This window comes from Nerophis lumbriciformis, linkage group LG29 (assembly GCF_033978685.3).
Source record: "Nerophis lumbriciformis linkage group LG29, RoL_Nlum_v2.1, whole genome shotgun sequence".
Lineage (NCBI taxonomy): Eukaryota > Metazoa > Chordata > Actinopteri > Syngnathiformes > Syngnathidae > Nerophis > Nerophis lumbriciformis.
In genome coordinates this window covers 27819184-27840372 of record NC_084576.2, presented here as the reverse complement: position 1 = coordinate 27840372, position 21189 = coordinate 27819184, and the positions used below count along the sequence as shown (strand labels likewise).

The 21189-nt window shown below is 44.7% G+C and overlaps 1 protein-coding gene across 1 annotated transcript; it reads right to left on the bottom strand.

Annotated features, from left to right (window-relative positions):
- Nucleotides 1-4314: 4314 nt before the first annotated feature.
- Nucleotides 4315-20509, bottom strand: gpr22b (G protein-coupled receptor 22b). Its single transcript, XM_061924295.1, has 3 exons — nucleotides 20361-20509; nucleotides 16182-16734; nucleotides 4315-6158 (listed from the first exon to the last, which is right to left on the bottom strand). The coding sequence occupies exon 3, from the start codon at nucleotides 6152-6154 to the stop codon at nucleotides 4844-4846; it is 1311 nt and encodes a 436-aa protein (XP_061780279.1). The 5' UTR covers nucleotides 6155-6158; nucleotides 16182-16734; nucleotides 20361-20509; the 3' UTR covers nucleotides 4315-4843.
- Between the last annotated feature and the right edge of the window lie 680 nt (nucleotides 20510-21189).

The window sequence follows — 21189 nt, the reverse complement described above, 5'->3', positions numbered from 1 at the left end:
AATTTCATTTGGGCACGTGCGGAGCAGTAAGGTCAGTGGTCTCCGAGGTCTGGCGGAGGGGGCGGAGTGTCGGAGCAAGTGGCCCGGTGATGGATGGCAGTAATCTCACAGCCGTTGGAGTCACAACACACTTTACTTGGGAAGGGTAGCAGGGGGTGGGGGGTGAGCGGTAGGAAACCGCTTTAGCCGAGCGGCGAGCCCAAATTATTATAAATCTACGTGTGCGCTACTAGCGCCCTGGCTAAGTGCTATCAAGTATGTGCCGGAAGATACAAAAAGCCATGCAATAGTACAGTATGTGTCCTACCTAGGGATGATGTTCGAAACCGGTTCTCCCGGTTGTTCGATAAGAAAAGAACCGATTCCATGGACTCGAATCCCTTTTTGAGAACCGGTTCCCGTTATCGAGGCCACCATAGTAAAGAAAAAAAGTCGGTTCTTTATTCGAATCCCTGGGAGCGAATCCCTTCCCACAGGAAATGCCCTGTGGGACATCACAGGAAATGACGTAGCTCAGTCATTAGGCGGCAGATACAGAAAGCAGCAAAATTAATGGACCGGAAAAAACGCCTCAAGGCATGGCTTCATTTTACAAAAAAATACGACGAGGAAACGGCAATATGCAATTATTGCTAGGCCATACTTGCCAACCTTGAGACCTCCGATTTCGGGAGGTGGGGGGTGGGGGCGTGGTCATGGGTGGGGCGGGGCGTGGTTGGGGGCGTGGTTAAGAGGGGAGGAGTATATTGACAGCTAGAACTCACCAAGTCAAGTATTTCATACATATATATATATATATATATATATATATATATATATATATATATATATATATTACTCACCAAGTCAAGTATTTCATACATATATATATATATATATATATATATATATATATATATATATATATATATATATATATATATATATCTACATCCTGAAAATATGCAAACAAAACTGTGTTTAGATAATTGATACTTCAAACTTGCATAAATAAATCTTAAGGAATATAACATAACATGAGAGCTTCAAAATGTAATGAATAAAATGCTAAAATTGTTGATAAACAAGCAATTATTTTAATAATTAAATATGGTCATTTTAAATGAATTATGATCATTTAAAATTAATTATTTCAAATATATGTATTTTAATGTATAATTCTATGGCTGGATGTAATAAGGAGTCCGAAAAAATACAAATAAAAATACAATTAATTTGGATGTTTTTAGCAAAATATAGTACAAATGTATTTCGTTTTTGTTTTTTTAATTAGTAAATATATTTATTTTTAGGTAAGATAAACATAATAATACAATTTATCTCTAGTCTGGATGATTTAGTTCTTGTTACCCTGTTGTCTTCCCGTCGTGAAAAAAGGCTGTCCTCACTCAGGTCCGCATGGAGCTGGAGGGGGCGTGGCTTCCAGATTTTCGGGAGAATATTTGTCCCGGGAATTTTTCGGGAGAGGCGCTGAATTTCGGGAGTCTCCCGGAAAATTCGGGAGGGTTGGCAAGTATGTGCCAGGCTTCGCTCTCATGTGAGGAGAGCAGTACAACAAACATGTTGAAACATGTTCAGGCCGCACATAACCTGAACGTTCGAGAACCGTGTCGTGTCTTCGACATATGAAGAAGCAGCGACAGAGATGACGAAGCACGCCCCTCTTCCTCTGCTTCAACCTGCAGTCCCAGTGATAGTGCCGGTGAGTAACTAACGTTAACTGTTGCCGGTTAAATTTCCATATCTGCTCACTTGTAGCCTTTAGGCTAAAATAAGGTTACCTCTTATGTCAACCAGGACTGCAGAATTGTTGATTGATGACTGTGACGTTCTTAGTGTCTTAGTGTGTGCACCGTATTTTTCGGACTATAAGTCGCAGTTTTTTCCATACTCGGGAGCGACTTATGTGTGAAATGATTAACACATTAGCGTAAAATATCAAATAATATTATTTATCTCGTTCACGTAAGAGACTAGACGTATAATATTTCATGGGATTTAGCGATTAGGAGTGACAGATTGTTTGGTAAACGTATAGCATGTTCTATATGTTATAGTTATTTGCATGACTCTTACCATAATATGTTACGTTAACATACCAGTTGGTTATTTATGCCTCATATAACGTACACTTATTCACATACTTGCCAACCTTTTGACCTCCGATTTCGGGAGGTGGGGGTGTGCGTGGTCGGGGTGAGACGGGGGCGTGGTTGGGGGCGTGGCTAAAAGGGGAGGAGTATATTTACAGCTAGAATTCACCAAGTCAAGTATTTCATATATATATATATATATATATATATATATATATAAGAAATACTTGACGTTCAGTGAATTCTAGCTATATATATATATATATATATATATATATATATATATGTATATATATATATATATATATTTTTTTTTAAATTTATTTTATATATATATATATATATATATATATATATATATAAAGTAAATACTTGAATTTCAGTGTTCATTTATTTACACATATACACACACATAACACTCATCTACTCATTGTTGAGTTAAGGGTTTAATTGTCCATCCTTGTTCTATTCTCTGTCACTATTTTTCGAACCATGCTGAACACCCTCTCTGATGATGCATTGATGTGTGGCACGCACAAAAGTGCTTTCATCAAATGCACTAGATGGCAGTATTGTCCTGTTTAAGAGTGTCACAACATTGCTGTTTACGGCAGACGAACGGCTTTACGGTATACAAAAAAGTGACTGCTGTTGTTGTGTGTTGTTGCCACGCTGGGAGGACGTTAATGAAACTGCCTTACAATAAACCCACATAAGAAACCAAGAACTCGCCCTCCATCATTCTATAGTTATAACGTGATTGGGCAGGTACGCTTTTTTATATTGTGGAGGACCTGAGTCCGCCTGAATTTCCGGAGATTTTCGGGAGAAAATTTGTCCCGGGAGGTTTTCGGGAGAGGCGCTGAATTTCGGGAGTCTCCCGGAAAATCCGGGAGGGTTGGCAAGTATGCTTATTCAGCCTGTTGTTCACTATTCTTTATTTATTTTTAAATTACCTTTCAAATGTCTATTCTTGCTGTTGGCTTTTATCAAATACATTTCCCCAAAAATGCGACTTATACTCTAGTGCGACTTATATATGTTTTTTTCCCCTTCTTTATTATGCATTTTCAGCCGGTGCGACTTATACTCCGGAGTGACTTATACTCCGAAAAATACGGTAGTTAGTATGTTCCAATAGCAGCAGAAGTGCACTTATTGGAGAGCTGTATTATTTTCATTTTTTTGCCAAAGGGACTGATTTTATTTAACACTATATTATTATTTATACACCTATAGTGATCACAGAGACAGGTTGTTTTTGTGTTACTGTATATATTTGTTTTTCTGAAAAATCCCACTTAATATACTTTGGGTAACCATCCATCCATCCATCCATCTTCTTCCGCTTATCCGAGGTCGGGTCGCGGGGGCAGCAGCTTAAGCAGGGAAGCCCAGACTTCCCTCTCCCCAGCCACTTCGTCCAGCTCCTCCCGGGGGATCCCGAGGCGTTCCCAGGCCAGCCGGGAGAGATAGTCTTCCCAGCGTGTCCTGGGTCTTCCCCGTGGCCTCCTACCGGTCGGACGTGCCCGAAACACCTTCCTAGGGAGGCGTTCGGGTGGCATCCTGACCAGATGCCCGAACCACCTCATCTGGCTCCTCTCCATGTGGAGGAGCAGCGGCTTTACTTTGAGCTCCTCCCGAATGACAGAGCTTCTCACCCTATCTCTAAGGGAGAGCCCCGCCACCCGGCGGAGGAAACTCATTTCGGCCGCTTGTACCCGTGATCTTGTCCTTTCGGTCATAACCCAAAGCTCATGACCATAGGTGAGGATGGGAACGTAGATCGACCGGTAAATTGAGAGCTTTGCCTTCCGGCTCAGCTCCTTCTTTACCACAACGGATCGATACAGCGTCCGCATTACTGAAGACGCCGCACCGATCCGCCTGTCGATCTCACCATCCACTCTTCCATCACTCGTGAACAAGACTCCGAGGTACTTGAACTCCTCCACTTGGGGCAAGATTTCCTCCCCAACCCGGAGATGGCACTCCACCCTTTTCCGAGCGAGAACCATGGACTCGGACTTGGAGGTGCTGATTCTCATCCCAGTCGCTTCCCACTCGGCTGCGAACCGATCCAGTGAGAGCTGAAGATCCTGGCCAGATGAAGCCATCAGGACCACATCATCTGCAAAAAGCAGAGACCTAATCCTTTAGCCTCAACGCCTTGACTGCGCCTAGAAATTCTGTCCATAAAAGTTATGAACAGAATCGGTGACAAAGGGCAGCCTTGGCGGAGTCCAACCCTCACTGGAAACGTGTCCGACTTACTACCGGCAATGCGGACCAAGCTCTGGCACTGATCATACAGGGAGCGGACTGCCACAATCAGACAGTCCGATACCCCGTACTCTTTGAGCACTCAATATTGGGTAACAACAGTCAATATTTATTTATTTTATTACATTTTTTTAGGGGGGGTAACAACAGTCAATATTTATTTATTTTTTCTTTTTTCTTATAAACTAAAAGTGAGCTTTTGTTAAACCAAATATTGTTTTTTTTTTCCATATACAACAACCTATATGGATTCGATATGAGAATCCATAAGGAATCGGTTCGATAAGAGGATTCGATAATGGGCTCGAACTCGATAATTTCGTATCAAACATCATCCCTAGTCCTACCTATCAATAAATAGTCATAAATTACCCGCCTTTCTGTCAATTCTATTGCACTTCATATTTACATGACGGCTTTGGACGAACATTTTCCCTTTCCCCCCCCAGTTTTCTGAACGAGTCCCTTCACTCCACAGCCTCGGAGGACAGACAATTCCGCCGCGCGTCCTTGTCCTCAAACGTCACCTTTTTGTTCCTCTTTGGGTCGATCCAGGAGTTGTGGATGATGGCGTTGTTGGGCGTGGGGTCGGCCTCGATGATGGACACCACCCGCTTCTTCATCTTGCTTTTCAGCACCTTCTGGAACTTCTGCCGGGTGAAGGCGTAGAGCAGCGGGTGGAAGATGGTGGTCCCGTACGCCATGACCAGGAAGCCCAGCCGGAGCTTGACCATGAGGTCGCTGGGGCCCACGCTGAGGATGACGGTGTTGAGCACGGTGATGGGCGTCCAGCAGAGCAGGAAGGTGGACACGATCAGGAGGGACATCCTGAAGACCCGCTTCTGGCGCTCCCGCCTCTCCCGGTGGCGCTTCACGGCCCGGCGTAGGGCGATGATGACCGACACCGACGTGCGCATACCCAGAGTGGGGTTGCGGCCGCCGCTACTCTGGGAGGCGTCGGTGGCCTCCGGCTGCGTGGTCATGGCCGTCATGGAAGGGCGTTTTTTCCTTCGCACCTTCTTCTTCTGGGAGGCGTGGAAGCGCGTGCCGATGCGGATGTTGAGCGCCTGCAGGATTTTGGAGTAGGTGATGAGCATGACCACGGCCGTGAAGAAGAAAATAGGAATCTGCGCCATCAGGTGGTAATAGAGACCCAGTTCTGTGTAGTACTGGTTGGAGTGGACCGCGCTCTCCACCAGGGTCTGGTTGAGTTCCGCATTGGCGAAGAAGCCCACCTCCATGAAGGGCACCAAGAAGCTGACCAAGGACAGCACCCATATGGCGGTCATGAGCGCCAGGGCCCGCCGCATGGTCAGAACCCGGTTGGCCGGTTTGACGGAGATGTCGTAGCGGTCCAAGGTGATGGCGAGCACGTTGGCGGCGGTGGCCACGCTGGCGAAGGAGACGCAGGCCTCGTGGAAGCAGCTCAGCAGCCCGGCGTCCCCCTCCAGCGAGAGCAGGACCACCACCATGGTGAGGGGGATGCAGCAGACGCACACCAGCACGTCCAGGACGTGGAGGTTCATGGTGACGATGTTGCTGACGGAGCTGATGAGGTTGGACTTCATGCAGTAGAGGACCAGCACGGTGAGGTTGGAGCTCAGGCCCAGGAGGATCTCCAGCAGGAGGAAGCCCGTGATGGAGACTTGGAAACTCAGCGGGTAGCTGCAGGGGCCGGGCGTGGCCGGACTCACGGTGTGGGTGAGGGGCTCGGTGTTGTCGGTGACCGTGACGTTGCTCATGGTGGCTTCTTCCTTTGGGCAGGAGATGATATGCATTCTCCTGCAGGCCGGGAGAGGAGACACGTGTCATTTGGTCACACAGTTACCAAATATTGATAAAGATGACATCGTCTCATTATGAGTCCATTTTGAACACGCACACTTGCAAATTATTGGCCATTTACAGAGGTGGGTAGAGTAGCCAGAATTTGTACTCAAGTAAGAGTACTGTTACTTTAGAGATTTAATACTCAAGTAAAAGTAAGGAGTAGTCACCCAAATATTTACTCGAGTAAAAGTAAAAAGTATGTTGTGAAAAAACTACTCAAGTACTGAGTAACTAATGAGTAACACACACACATATCATAAATATATATATATATATATACAGTATATATATATATATATATATATATTAGAGATGCGCGGATAGGCAATTATTTCATCCGCAACCGCATCAGAAAGTCGTCAACCATCCGCCATCCACCCGATCTCACATTTGATCAGAACTGCACCCGCCCGCACCCGCCCGCACCCGCCCGTTGTTATACATCTAATATAGACGATGCAAGGCATTAGTGAGGTTATAAAGCTTTTCCCTGTTAAAGAAAGGAGACTGATCCAATGCAGCACAGACATTCGCGTGCCACGCTGTCACGACCCAGACGCACACCAGTGCGCAATCATATGGGAGCCGCGCTGAGCGCACCTCCAAGCGCGTCTCGCTGCCGGCGACGGCCGGGTATGAGCCCGACGCTCCAGCGCCATCCATTTTCAGGGCTAGTTGATTCGGCAGGTGGGTTGTTACACACTCCTTAGCGGGTTCCGACGTCCATGGCCACCGTCCTGCTGTCTATATCAACCAGGGTGAGCCCCACCCCTTTCGTGAGCGCACTGCGCGCGGAGTGACCCCTGTTACGCGCCCCCGGCAACAGGGGTGGCGGGCAGGTAAGCTGCGCGGGCGGAGCGCGCGGAGTGACCCCTGTTACGTGCCCCCGGCCACGGGGGTGGCGGGCAGGTAAGCTGCTTACCTGCTGCGCGTGACGCCGGCCGCGGCGAAGGCGGACGAGGCGGGGTGTCGGTGCGGTGGGCGCGGTGGTGACCCTGGACGTGCGTCGGGCCCTTCTCGCGGATCGCCTCAGCTACGGCTCCCGGTGGGGCCCTCTTGGGGGAAGGGGCCTCGGTCCCGGACCCCGGCGAGGCGTCCCTTCTCCGCTCCGTAAAAGTGTCCATCTCTTTTTTTTTTTTTCTTCTGTTGTGGCATATTCTGCAGGTGCCTGCTCGTTTTTCGTATGTGGGTAACAACATTTAACTATGTATATATATTTCCCAATTGGTTCAACTGCCACACGCCGCCCGATCCGCGGATAATTCGCGAACTCCGCGGTTGTGCCCGCAAACCGCGCATCTCTAATATATATATATATATATATATATATATATATATATATATATATATATATATATATATATATATATATACATACATTGATATATACAGTATATAATTTATATTTATTTATTTTGCCGTTTTTGTTTACATGTTAAAGGTGTTTTAATGAATATACATGCATGTTTAACACATATAGATCCTTTCTTTAATGAAGACAAGAATATAAGTTGGTGTATTACCTGATTCTGATGACTTACATTGATTGTAATCAGACAGTAGTGATGATAACGTCCACATTTTCAAATGGAGGAGAAAAAAAGTTCCTCCTTTCTGTCTAATACCACATGAAAGTGGTTGGTTTTTGGCATCTTATTTGTCCAGCTTCCATATTCGTTTTTATACAACTTTACAAGAAATACATTGGCGGCAAACTCCGTAGCTTGCTAGCTTGTTTGCGCTGGCTTTCGGAGACTCTTATTTTGAAAGCGTAGGCGCGATGGAGCGGCACTTTTATTGTGAAGACAGGAACTGTGCAGTCAGTCTTTAGGCTTTTGACGGGATGTACGGTTGAAATAAAAAAAGGGTCTTTTTTCCTTCACATTTTTGATTGATTGATTGGAACTTGTATTAGTAGATTGCACAGTACAGTATATATTCCGTACAATTGACCACTAAATGGTAACACCCGAATAAGTTTTTCAACTTGTTTAAGTCAGGTCATGTGACCGCCTGGCTCTGTTTGATTGGTCCAACGTCACCAGTGACTGCATCTGATTGGTGGAACGGAGTGAACGTCACCAGTGACTGCATTTGTTGAAACGCAGGCACTATGAAGGTCTGTCTGACAGACCAAAACAAACAAAGCGTGCAATAACAGATCGATAATAATTAGTAGCAAGTAGTGAGCTGAATGTAGATAAAAGTAGCGGAGTAAAAGTAGCGGAGTAAAAGTAGCGTTTCTTCTCTATAAATATACTCAAGTAAAAGTAAAAATATGTTGCAATAAAACTACTCTTAGAAGTACAATTTATCCCAAAAGTTACTCAAGTAGATGTAACGGAGTAAATGTAGCGCGTTACTACCCACCTCTGGCCATTTAACAATGTACAAACCCCAAACCAGAGAAGTTGTCACGTTGTGTAAATGGTAAATAAAAACAGAATACAATGATTTGCAAATCCTTTTCAACTTATATTCAATTGAATAGACTGCAAAGACAAGATATTTCATGTTCACACTAAGAAACACATTTTTTTTTTGCAAATAATCATGAACTTAGAATTTAATGGCAGCAACACATTGCAAAGGGGCATTTTTTTTTACCACTGTGTTACATGGCCTTTCCTTTTAACAACACTCAGTAAAGGTTTGGGAACTGAGGAGACACATTTTTGAAGCTTTTCAGGTGGAATTCTTTCCCATTCTTGCTTGATGTACAGCTTAAGTTGTTCAACAGTCCGAGGTGTCCGTTGTCGTATTTTTGGCTTCATATTGCGCACCTCGTGACCCCGAAAAAGGGACAAGCGGTAGGAAATGGATGGATGGATATTGCGCCACACATTTTCAACGGGAGACAGGTCTGGACTACAGGCAGGCCAGTCTAGTACCCGCACTCTTTTACTATGAAGCCACACTGTTGTAACACGTGGCTTGGCATTGTCTTGCTGAAATAAGCAGGGGCGTCCATGATAACGTTGCTTGGATGCTCCAAAACCTGTATGTACCTTTCAGCATTAATGGTGCCTTCACAGATGTGTAAGTTACCCATGCCTTGGTCACTAATACACCCCCATACCATCACAGATGCTGGCTTTTACACTTTGCGCCTATAACAATCCGGATGGTTCTTTTCCTCTTTATTCCCGGAGGACACCACGTCCACAGTTTCAAAAAACAATTTGAAATGTGGACTCGTCAGACCACAGAACACTTTTCCAGTTTGCATCAGACCTTCTTAGATTAGCTCGGGCGCAGCGAAGCCGGCGGCGTTTCTGGGTGTTGTTTATAAATGGCTTTGCATAGTAGGGCTTCCTCTCACCTCCAAAGACATGCACCTGGGGATAGGTTGATTGGCAACACTAAATTAGCCCTAGTGTGTGAATGTGAGTGTGAATGTTGTCTGTCTATCTGTGTTGGCCCTGCGATGAGGTGGCGACTTGTCCAGGGTGTACCCCGCCTTCCGCCCGATTGTAGGTGAGATAGGCTCCAGGCCCCCCCGCGACCCCAAAGGGAATAAGCGGTAGAAAATGGATGGATGGATGGATGTTTTAACTTGCACTTACAGACGTATCAACCAACTGTAGTGACTGACAGTGGTTTTCTGAAGTGTTCCTGAGCCCATGTGGTGATATCCTTTACACACTGATGTTGCTTTTTGATGCAGTACCGCCTGAGGGATCCAAGGTCCGTAATATCATCGCTTACGTGCAGTGATTTCTCCAGATTCTCTGAACCTTTTGATGATATTACGGACCTTAGATGGTGAAATCCCTAAATTCCTTGCAATAGCTGGTTGAGAAATGTTGTTCTTAAACAATTTGCTCACACATTTGTTCACAAAGTGGTGACCCGGTTTGTGAATGACTGAGCATTTCATGGAAGCTGCTTTTATACCCAATCATGGCACCCACCTGTTCCCAATTAGCCTGTTCACCTGTGGGATGTTCCAAATAAGTGTTTGACGAGCATTCCTCAACTTTTTTGCCACTTGTGCCAGCTTTTTTTGAAACATGTTGCACTCATCAAATTCCAAATGAGCTAATATTTGCAAAAAATAACAAAGTTTTCCAGTTTGAATGTTAAATATCTTGTCTTTGCAGTCTATTTAATTAAATATTAGTTGAAAAGGATTTGCAAATCATTGTATTCTGTTTTTATTTACCATTTACACAATGTGACAACTTCACTAGCTTTAGGTTTGCATCAAATTTCCGTAGTTTAAAGGACTATTTCAAGGGTGTCAACCGGCCCACAAATTCAGTTTGCCAAATATAAAAATGGGCTGCCGTTTTTTTTTAATGAAAGAAACTGCTGTTCTAAATGTGTCCACTAGATGTCGCAATAGCAATTCAAGTGTAACCCACGTCACACAGCGTAAAGATGACGTGTCAGCCGACTTTAAGCGCCCTCTGGATTTGCTGCCGCTACTCCAATCAGCGCAGGTGCGAGCAACCAGACGCTCCTCTTGTGGCTGGTGGCAGTATCGCACCTTCTCGTTGTAAATGATCCACTCAACGGATAAAATAACGGAACGGTCAGACTCAAAGACTCAAGTCAACATGACCGTCCTTTTTTTAGAGTTCCATGCAGCGCACGCAATAGGTTGAATGCATCATGCGCACCCTGAACTCCATTGTAAAAATGCGTTTCTACCTTTGTTGTGTTCGTTCTGTTTTATGTCATGCTTAAAAAAAGTTTGTAGTTATTTTACCTTAATTTAGGCTATTCTGGTGTCACATTGACAATTGTTTTGACGATATTATAATTGTAATATTTGAATGATGATGAATGAATATGTTGTGGCAGTTGCGGATGTCAGTTGAGCAAACACTCCAAACATTTTTAATAGTGAACTGCCAACATGAGAATTCAAAACATTTATTGTGTTTTTCCTCAGAATTTTCAACTAACTGGAAGTGTTTTACCTAAATGATTATTTCTAAAGTGTACATTTTCAGAATGTGCTCGATCTGTTTTGGGACGAAGTCCAAGAAAACAATCTGAAGTTGTCTTTATTTTTAAGTTATTATGCCATGATTTTACCAGTTTGGCCCACGTGGGCATAGACTTTCCTCCATGCGGCCCCTGAAATTAAAAGGCTTTGACACTCCCTAATTTATTTACTCTACATTGTCTTAATATAAGCATGGATAATAAAATGTTGTCTATTCTTGTTAAAAAATTTTAAAATTGAGAAAATAACTATTAATTAATTAGTTGGTGCTTGTCGTGGCGGTAATCCTAGAACCCGTTGGTGGACACCGGCGGTGAGGGATGCCGTCAAGCTGAAGAAGGAGTCCTATCGGGTTCTTTTGGCTCATAGGACTCCTGAGGCAGCGGACAGGTACCGACAGGCCAAGCGGTGTGCGGCTTCAGCGGTCGCAGAGGCAAAAACTCGGACATGGGAGGAGTTCGGTGAGGCCATGGAAAACGACTTCCGGACGGCTTCGAAGCAATTCTGGACCACCATCCGCCGCCTCAGGAAGGGGAAGCAGTGCACTATCAACACCGTGTATGGCGAGAATGGTGTTCTGCTGACCTCGACTGCGGATGTTGTGGATCGGTGGAGGGAATACTTCGAAGACCTCCTCAATCCCACCAACACGTCTTCCTATGAGGAAGCAGTGCATGGGGAGTCTGTGGTGGGCTCTCCTATTTCTGGGGCTGAGGTTGCTGAGGTAGTTAAAAAGCTCCTCGGTGGCAAGGCCCCGGGGGTAGATGAGATCCGCCCGGAGTTCCTTAAGGCTCTGGATGCTGTGGGGCTGTCTTGGTTGACAAGACTCTGCAGCATCGCGTGGACATCGGGGGCGGTACCACTGGATTGGCAGACCGGGGTAGTGGTTCCTCTCTTTAAGAAGGGGAACCGGAGGGTGTGTTCTAACTATCGTGGGATCACACTCCTCAGCCTTCCCGGTAAGGTCTATTCAGGTGTACTGGAGAGGAGGCTACGCCGGATAGTCGAACCTCGGATTCAGGAGGAACAGTGTGGTTTTCGTCCTGGTCGTGGAACTGTGGACCAGCTCTATACTCTCGGCAGAGTCCTTGAGGGTGCATGGGAGTTTACCCAACCAGTCTACATGTGTTTTGTGGACTTGGAGAAGGCATTCGACCGTGTCCCTCGGGAAGTCCTGTGGGGAGTGCTCAGAGAGTATGGGGTATCGGACTGTCTGATTGTGGCAGTCCGCTCCCTGTATGCTCAGTGCCAGAGCTTGGTCCGCATTGCCGGTAGTAAGTCGGACACGTTTCCAGTGAGGGTTGGACTCCGCCAAGGCTGCCCTTTGTCACCGATTCTGTTCATAACTTTTATGGACAGAATTTCTAGGCGCAGTCAAGGCGTTGAGGGGATCTGGTTTGGTGGCTGCAGGATTAGGTCTCTGCTTTTTGCAGATGATGTGGTCCTGATGGCTTCATCTGGCAAGGATCTTCAGCTCTCACTGGATCGGTTCGCAGCTGAGTGTGAAGCGACTGGGATGAGAATCAGCACCTCCAAGTCCGAGTCCATGGTTCTCGCCCGGAAAAGGGTGGAGTGCCATCTCCGGGTTGGGGAGGAGATCTTGCCCCAAGTGGAGGAGTTCAAGTACCTCGGAGTCTTGTTCACGAGTGAGGGAAGAGCGGATCGTGAGATCGACAGGCGGATCGGTGCGGCGTCTTCAGTAATGCGGACGCTGTATCGATCCGTTGTGGTGAAGAAGGAGCTGAGCCGGAAGGCAAAGCTCTCAATTTACCGGTCGATCTACGTTCCCATCCTCACCTATGGTCATGAGCTTTGGGTTATGACCGAAAGGACAAGATCACGGGTACAAGCGGCCGAAATGAGTTTCCTCCGCCGGGTGGCGGGGCTCTCCCTTAGAGATAGGGTGAGAAGCTCTGCCATCCGGGAGGAGCTCAAAGTAAAACCGCTGCTCCTCCACATCGAGAGGAGCCAGATGAGGTGGTTCGGGCAGATTCTGGTCAGGATGCCACCCGAACGCCTCCCTATGGAGGTGTTTAGGGCACGTCCGACCGGTAGGAGGCCACGGGGAAGACCCAGGACACGTTGGGAAGACTATGTCTCCCGGCTGGCCTGGGAACGCCTCGGGGTCCCACAGGAAGAGCTGGACGAAGTGGCTGGGGTGAGGGAAGTCTGGGCTTCCCTGCTTAGGCTGCTGCCCCCGCGACCCGACCTCGGATAAGCGGAAGAAGATGGATGGATGGATGGATCATTCAAATATTACAATTATAATATCGTCAAAACAATTGTCAATGTGACACCAGAATATTTTTTTGCAGTGCACATACTGTTAGTTACCATAATATGGTTCACTGTAAAAAAAAAAAAAAAATCCTATTTTTATGGTTAATTTACTCTAAATTTCTAATGTAATTTTTCAATTTTTTTTAAACAGTTTATAAAACTGTAGAATTGAAGACATCTGTGAATAAACAATCCGCCTGTTATTTTAAGTAATATGCCAGTAATGACACACTATGTATATTTCTATTTTTTTTTTTTTTTACAGAAAAATACCAAATTAATTATACATAGCATTTTCTATTTTCTTAAATTACTTTCAAATTCATGTAAAATTACAGTAATTATCTTTCATTAAATATGTAGCTTGTTATATAAAAGTCTATGTCCATACTAACAATCTAGAATAAAGGTATTTTTTTTGCAGAACTGTTTGCATCGTCACTTTATTAAAGGTGGTTGATCTTAATAATTTAGTAAAAATCTGTAAAATTACGATATCTTTCCGCAAAACGTTTCATGAAAATTTCTGTAAATATAACGTTTTTGATCATTATTTGGTTTTACAATGTTTTACTTTAATTTTATGGTTCTCGTTTGGCAGCCATAGCTGCCAGTAGATGACCGTTTTTTTACAGAATGTTTTTTTACGGTGTTGCCAATAAAGAGCTACCACACATCTAAGAATTATGTCAGGTTTAACGCGTTAATTACGCTCTTAATGAACAAGAACTGTTCAAAAAAACCATTCTCATCATTATGCACATTTACTAAGTTCTAAATAGCGTGTGCAAAGTAAAAAATACGTGCAGGTACTATTAGTGGGCACATTTTTTTAAGAACAACATTTCTCAACCAGCTATTGCAAGGAATTTAGGGATTTCACCATCTACGCTCCGTTATATCATCAAAATGTTCAGAGAATCTGGAGAAATCACTGCACGTAAGCCATGATATTTGATCCCTCAGGCGGTACTGCATCAAAAAGCCACATCAGTGTGTAAAGGATATCACCACATGGGCTCAGGAACACTTCAGAAAACCACTGTCAGTAACTACAGTTGGTCGCTACATCTGTAAGTGCAAGTTAAAACACTACTATGCAAAGCCGCCGCCCTTTATCAACAACACCCAGAAACACTTTGCTGGTCCCGAACTCATCTAAAAGGAACTGCTGCAAAATGAAAAAGTGTTCTGTGGTCTGATGAGTCCACATTTCAAATAGTTTTTGGAAACTGTGGACCAAAGAGGAAAATAACCATCCGGATTGTTCCAGGTGCAAAGTGTAAAAGCCAGCATGTGTGATGGTATGGGGGTGTATTAGTGCCCAAGACATGGGTAACTTACACATCTGTGAAGGCACCATTAATGCTGAAAGGTACATACAGGTTTTGGAGCTACACATGTTGCCATCCAAGCAACGTTATCATGGACGCCCCTGCTTATTTCAGCAAGACAACGCCAAGCCACATGTTACAACAGCGTGGTAGTAAAAGAGTACGGGTACTAGATTGGCCTGCCTGTAGTCCAGACCTGTCTCCCATTGAAAATGTGTGGCGCATTATGAAGCCTAAAATACCAAAACGGAGACCCCCGCACTGTTGAACAACTTAAGCTGTACATCAAGCAAGAATGGGAAAGAATTCCACTTCAAAAATGTGTCTCCTCAGTTCCCAAATGTTTACTGAGTGTTGTTGAAAGGAAAGGCCATGTAACACAGTGGTAAAAATGCCTCTGTGACAACTTTTTTGCAATGTGTTGCTGCCATTAAATTCTAAGTTAATGATTATTTGCAAAAAAAAAAAAAAAGAAGAAGTTTCTCAGTTGAAACATGAAGCTCGGGCTCAGCGAAGCCGATGACATTTCTGGGTGTTGTTGAACAATCCAAATGGTTATTTTCCTCTTTGTTCCGAAGGACACAACGTCCACAGTTTCCAAAAACAATTTGAAATGTGGACTCCTCAGACCATAAAACACTTTTCCACTTTGCATCAGTCCATCTTAGATGAGCTCGGGCCCAGCAAAGCCGGCGGCGTTTCTGGGTGTTGTTGATAAATGGCTTTGGATTTGCATAGGGGAGTTTTAACTTGCACTTACAAATGTAGCGACCAACTGTAGTTACTGACAGTGGTTTTCTGAAGTGTTCATGAGCCCATGTGGTGATATCCTTTACAGACTGATGTCGCTTTTTGATGCAGTACCGCCCGAGGGATCCAAGGTCTGTAATATCATCGCTTACGTGCAGTGATTTCTCCAGATTCTCTGAACCTTTTGATGATATTACAGAGCGTAGATGGTGATATCCCTAAATTCCTTGCAATAGCTGGTTGAGAAATGTTGTTCTAAAATGCATTTGTTGACAAAGTGGTGACCCTCGCCCCGTCTTTGTTTGTGAACGACTGAGCATTCCACGGAAGCTGCTTTTTACACCCGATCATGGCACCCACCTGTTCCCAATTAGCCCGTTCACCTGTGGGATGTTCCAAATAAGTGTTTGATGAGCATTCCTCAACTTTCTCAGTCTTTTTTGCCATTTTTGCCAGCTTTTTTGAAGGCATCAAATTCCAAATGAGCTAATATTTGCAAAAAATAACAAAGTTTTCCAGTTTGAACGTTAAATATCTTGTCTTTGCAGTCTATTCAATTGAATATAAGTTAAAGGATTTGCAAATCATTGTATTCTGTTTTTATTTACCATTTACACAACGTGACAACTTAGGAGATATAAAAAGTGGTCATACCCTCCAGCACTATCTGGGCGTCAGGGAGGCGGAGTCAGGCGTCCATGTGGGATCCGTCGGGAGGAGCATGGCGTCCAAACGTAGCCTTGAAAGAGATTCACCTGTTCAGCAGCACTAAAGTCCCCTTATGGACTTCTGGTGGACCGAGGGAAAGTACTGGTCCTGCTTTATCGTGTCACGGTGTCCCCATCCAGGAGAGGCAGGCCGGAACGGAAACATATCAGGATTCCTCAAGACCATGAAAACCAGAGTCATATCCATGAGTTCCAGGAGTCGGTCAGTCATCACCGTGTCCGTACCCGGACTCATGCCTCCCCCCCCCCTGCCCCTGGAGCACTATGAGATCAAGCCTCCACGGTCCCTTCCTCTCGATCCCTGGCACATCCGGTACAGGTCTGGGCCTCGATCACAGGAGATTGCGTGACTGCAGCAGATTAGCGGAGCACTCAGGGTGGCGTGCGACCGCCATGGCACTTTGCGATAGCAGACTGTGTCTGTCACCGGGGGGGACGGGGATGGATCGGAGAGTTCAGAAGGGGTTTTTTCACAGTACCTGAGGAGAGAGAGGGGGGAAAAAGCCAGTAAATGTAGGAAGGGCGGCAGGGGGGTGGGGGGGTAAGCATGAGAGAAAATGAATGCATATCTTTAGAACTCAATAGCACACGCAAAGATGATCTACTAAACGAGTGCGTCTGTTAAGTTAACTCTGGCTGTCCAGAGTCGGGACCCGGGGTGGACCGCTCGTCTGTGCATTGGTTGGGGACGTCTCTGTGCTACTGACCCGTCTCCGCTTGGGATGATCTCCTGCTGGCCCCATTATGAACTGGACATTCACTATTATGTTAGATCCACTATGGACTGGACTCTGACACTACTTTGTTAGATCCACTATGGACTGGACTCTCACACTACTTTGTTAGATCCACTAAGAACTGAACCCTCACTATTATGTTAAATCCACTATGGACTGGACTCTCACTATTATGTTAGATCCACTATGGACTGGACTCTCACTATTATGTTAGATCCACTATGGACTGGACTCTCACTATTATGTTAGATCCACTATGGATTGGACTCTCACTATTATGTTAGATCCACTATGGACTAGACTCTCTCTATTATGTTAGATCCACTATGGACTGGACTCTCACTATTATGTTAGATCCACTATGGACTAGACTCTCTCTATTATGTTAGATCCACTATGGACTGGACTCTCACTATTATGTTAGATCCACTATGGACTGGACTCTCACTATTATGTTGGATCCACTATGGACTAGACTCTCTCTATTATGTTAGATCCACTATGAACTGGACTCTCACTATTATGTTAGATCCACTATGGACTAGACTCTCTCTATTATGTTAGATCCACTATGGACTGGACTCTCACTATTATGTTAGATCCACTATGGACTAGACTCTCTCTATTATGTTAGATCCACTATGGACTGGACTCTCACTATTATGTTAGATCCACCATGGACTGGACTCTCACTATTATGTTAGATCCACTATGGACTAGACTCTCTCTATTATGTTAGATCCACTATGGACTGGACTCTCACTATTATGTTAGATCCACTATGGACAGGACTCTCACTATTATGTTAGATCCACTATGAACTGAACCCTCACTATTATGTTAGATCCACTATGGACTGGACTCTCACACTACTTTGTTAGATCCACTATGGACTGGACTCTCACTATTATGTTAGATCCACTATGGACTGGACTCTCACTATTATGTTAGATCCACTATGAACTGAACCCTCACTATTATGTTAGATCCACTATGGACTGGACTCTCACACTACTTTGTTAGATCCACTATGGACTGGACTCTCACTATTATGTTAGATCCACTATGAACTGAACCCTCACTATTATGTCAGATCTACAATGGACTGGACTCTCACACTACTTTGTTAGATCCACTATGGACTGGACTCTCACTATTATGTTAGATCCACTATGAACTGAACTCTCACTATTATGTTAGATCCCCTATGGACTGGACTCTCACTATTATGTTAGCTCCACTATGGACTGGACTCTCACTACTTTGTTAGATCCACTATGGACTGGACTCTCACACTATTATGTTAGATCCACTATGGACTGAACCCTCACTATTATGTTAGATCCACTATGGACTGGTCTCTCACACTATTATGTTAGATCCACTATGGACTGGACTCTCACTATTATGTAAGATCCACTATGAACTGAACCCTCACTATTATGTTAGATCCACTATGGACTGGACTCTCACACTATTATGTTAGATCCACTATGGACTGGACTCTCACAATATTATGTTAGATCCACTATGGACTGGACTCTCACAATATTATGTTAGATCCACTATGGACTGGACTCTCACACTATTATGTTAGATCCACTATGGACTGGACTCTCACTATTATGTTAGATCCACTATGGACTGGACTCACACTATTATGTTAGATCCACTATGGACTGGACTTTCACAATATTATGTTAGATCCACTATGGACTGGACTCTCACACTATTATGTTAGATCCACTATGGACTGGACTTTCACAATATTATGTTAGATCCACTATGAACTGGACTCTCACACAACTTTGTTAGATCCACTATGGACTGGACTCTCACAATATTATGTTAGATCCACTATGGACTGGACTCTCACTATTATGTTAGATCCACTATGGACTGGACTCTCACACTATTATGTTAGATCCACTATGGACTGGACTCTCACACTATTATGTTAGATCCACTATGGACTGGACTCTCACACTATTATGTTAGATCCACTATGAACTGAACTCTCACTATTATGTTAGATCCACTATGGACTGGACTCTCACTATTATGTTAGATCCACTATGGACTGGACTCTCACACTATTACGTTAGATCCACTATGGACTGGACTCTCACTATTATGTTAGATCCACTATGAACTGAACTCTCACTATTATGTTAGATCCCCTATGGACTGGACTCTCACACTATTATGTTAGATCCACTATGGACTGGACTCTCACTATTATGTTAGATCCACTATGGACTGGACTCTCACAATATTATGTTAGATCCACTATGGACTGGACTCTCACTATTATGTTAGATCCACTATGGACTGGACTCTCACTATTATGTTAGATCCACTATGGACTGGACTCTCACACTATTATGTTAGATCCACTATGAACTGAACTCTCACTATTATGTTAGATCCACTATGGACTGGACTCTCACACTATTACGTTAGATCCACTATGGACTGGACTCTCACTATTATGTTAGATCCACTATGGACTGGACTCTCACTATTATGTTAGATCCACTATGAACTGAACTCTCACTATTATGTTAGATCCACTATGGACTGGACTCTCACACTATTATGTTAGATCCACTATGGACTGGACTCTCACTATTATGTTAGATCCACTATGGACTGGACTCTCACACTATTACGTTAGATCCACTATGGACTGGACTCTCACAATATTATGTTAGATCCACTATGGACTGGACTCTCACTATTATGTTAGATCCACATCGTAGCTCAACGGCGTCACAATGTAAACGAACGACTATCAAAAAAAATGGGACCCATTAAAACCCTGCTTGGCACTCACCATCAATTGGGGGTTAAATCACCAATAATGATTCCCGGGCGCGGCCACCGCTGCTGCTCACCGCTCCCCTCACCTCCCAGGGGGGTGAACAGTGCAGAGAATAATTTCCCCACACCGAGTGTGTGTCAATGACAATTATTGGTACTTTAACTTGAACTTTACAGTACGCAACATTTTTTTTTTTGGTAGATTGCACACGCAGTTTAGCACGTGGTATCCTAAACGGGGGGTGTTTAAAGAGTCACTACACAGCCGTATCGCGCACTTGTCACCCTTCAGAACACCGGGTCCAGATGTTGCCCCTTCCAAATTGAGAACCAGTTCTTAAACGCCTGCTGACGACACGCACGTTTGTCAAGATGCTCCGAGACCCCCCGGGGGGCAACTTGTCAAGCGCGACACGGGCGACTCGTCAAGGTGAGGAAGCGACACGTCGATGCCTCTTTCTGGCTTCCAACCTCAGCTTCAAGGCTGGGGGGGGGGGGAAGTAGACCCCAAACTGCCTGTTTTATTTCCATGAGTTCTTGCTCACCGTGCAGATCCACAGCCCCATGTTGCGCCCGCGCTCTCCACAGTCCGGGGTCGCTCGCCTAATCCCGACGTCCTTGCCTCAGCGGGAGACTTCTAGTCCATCCTCATGCATCCGTGCAGCCCGGTGTGTGTGGCTACTCCTCTTCCTCCCGCTCCCTCCACTCTCTCTCTCTCTCTCGCCCTCTCTCTCTCTTTTACTGCAGTGCTCCCCCACTCCCGATTGGTCGGCTGTAATGGCTTTAACCCCGTCCTCTGCTGCGAGGAGAGGAGTTTCCTGTTGTCCCCGAGTGATCTTGGCACCGCAAGAAGACCCCGGCATGGACGGGGGGGCTTCGACACTACCACGGCCCCCTGGTGGTGGAACATCACGACGGTCATATAAGGTCCCTTCCGTGTCTTGGCAACATGTTCGACGATGGGCCGGGTCATCGGCAACATTGGCATGTGCTGGATGTCAACACGCTAACGTTAGCGCTAGCGCTAGCATGCCAACTTTAAATTTTTTTTTTTTTTTTTTTTAGCTAATTTCGCAGCCGTACATCTCAGAGTACTATCACTTTTTACTTTTTAGACTAATTTAAAAAAAAAACTTTAAAATCATATAAGTTGATACCTAAAGAAAATACTCAATGTTGGCTAGCATGCTAACATTAGCATGTTAGCATTTAAAAAAAAAAATTTTTTAGCTATATTTGACACATTTTCACTGTTAGCATGCTTAGCTTAGCATGCAAAATTTTATAGCTAATTTTTCAGCCGTGCCTCTCAGTCACATCACTGGAAACATGCTAACTGTTGACATGCTAGAGTTAGCCTACTACCAATAGTAT

Bases quoted from the DNA above. Each gene is read 5' to 3' on its own strand.
- gpr22b (XM_061924295.1), bottom strand. From the start codon at position 6,154: ATGCATATCATCTCCTGCCCAAAGGAAGAAGCCACCATGAGCAACGTC.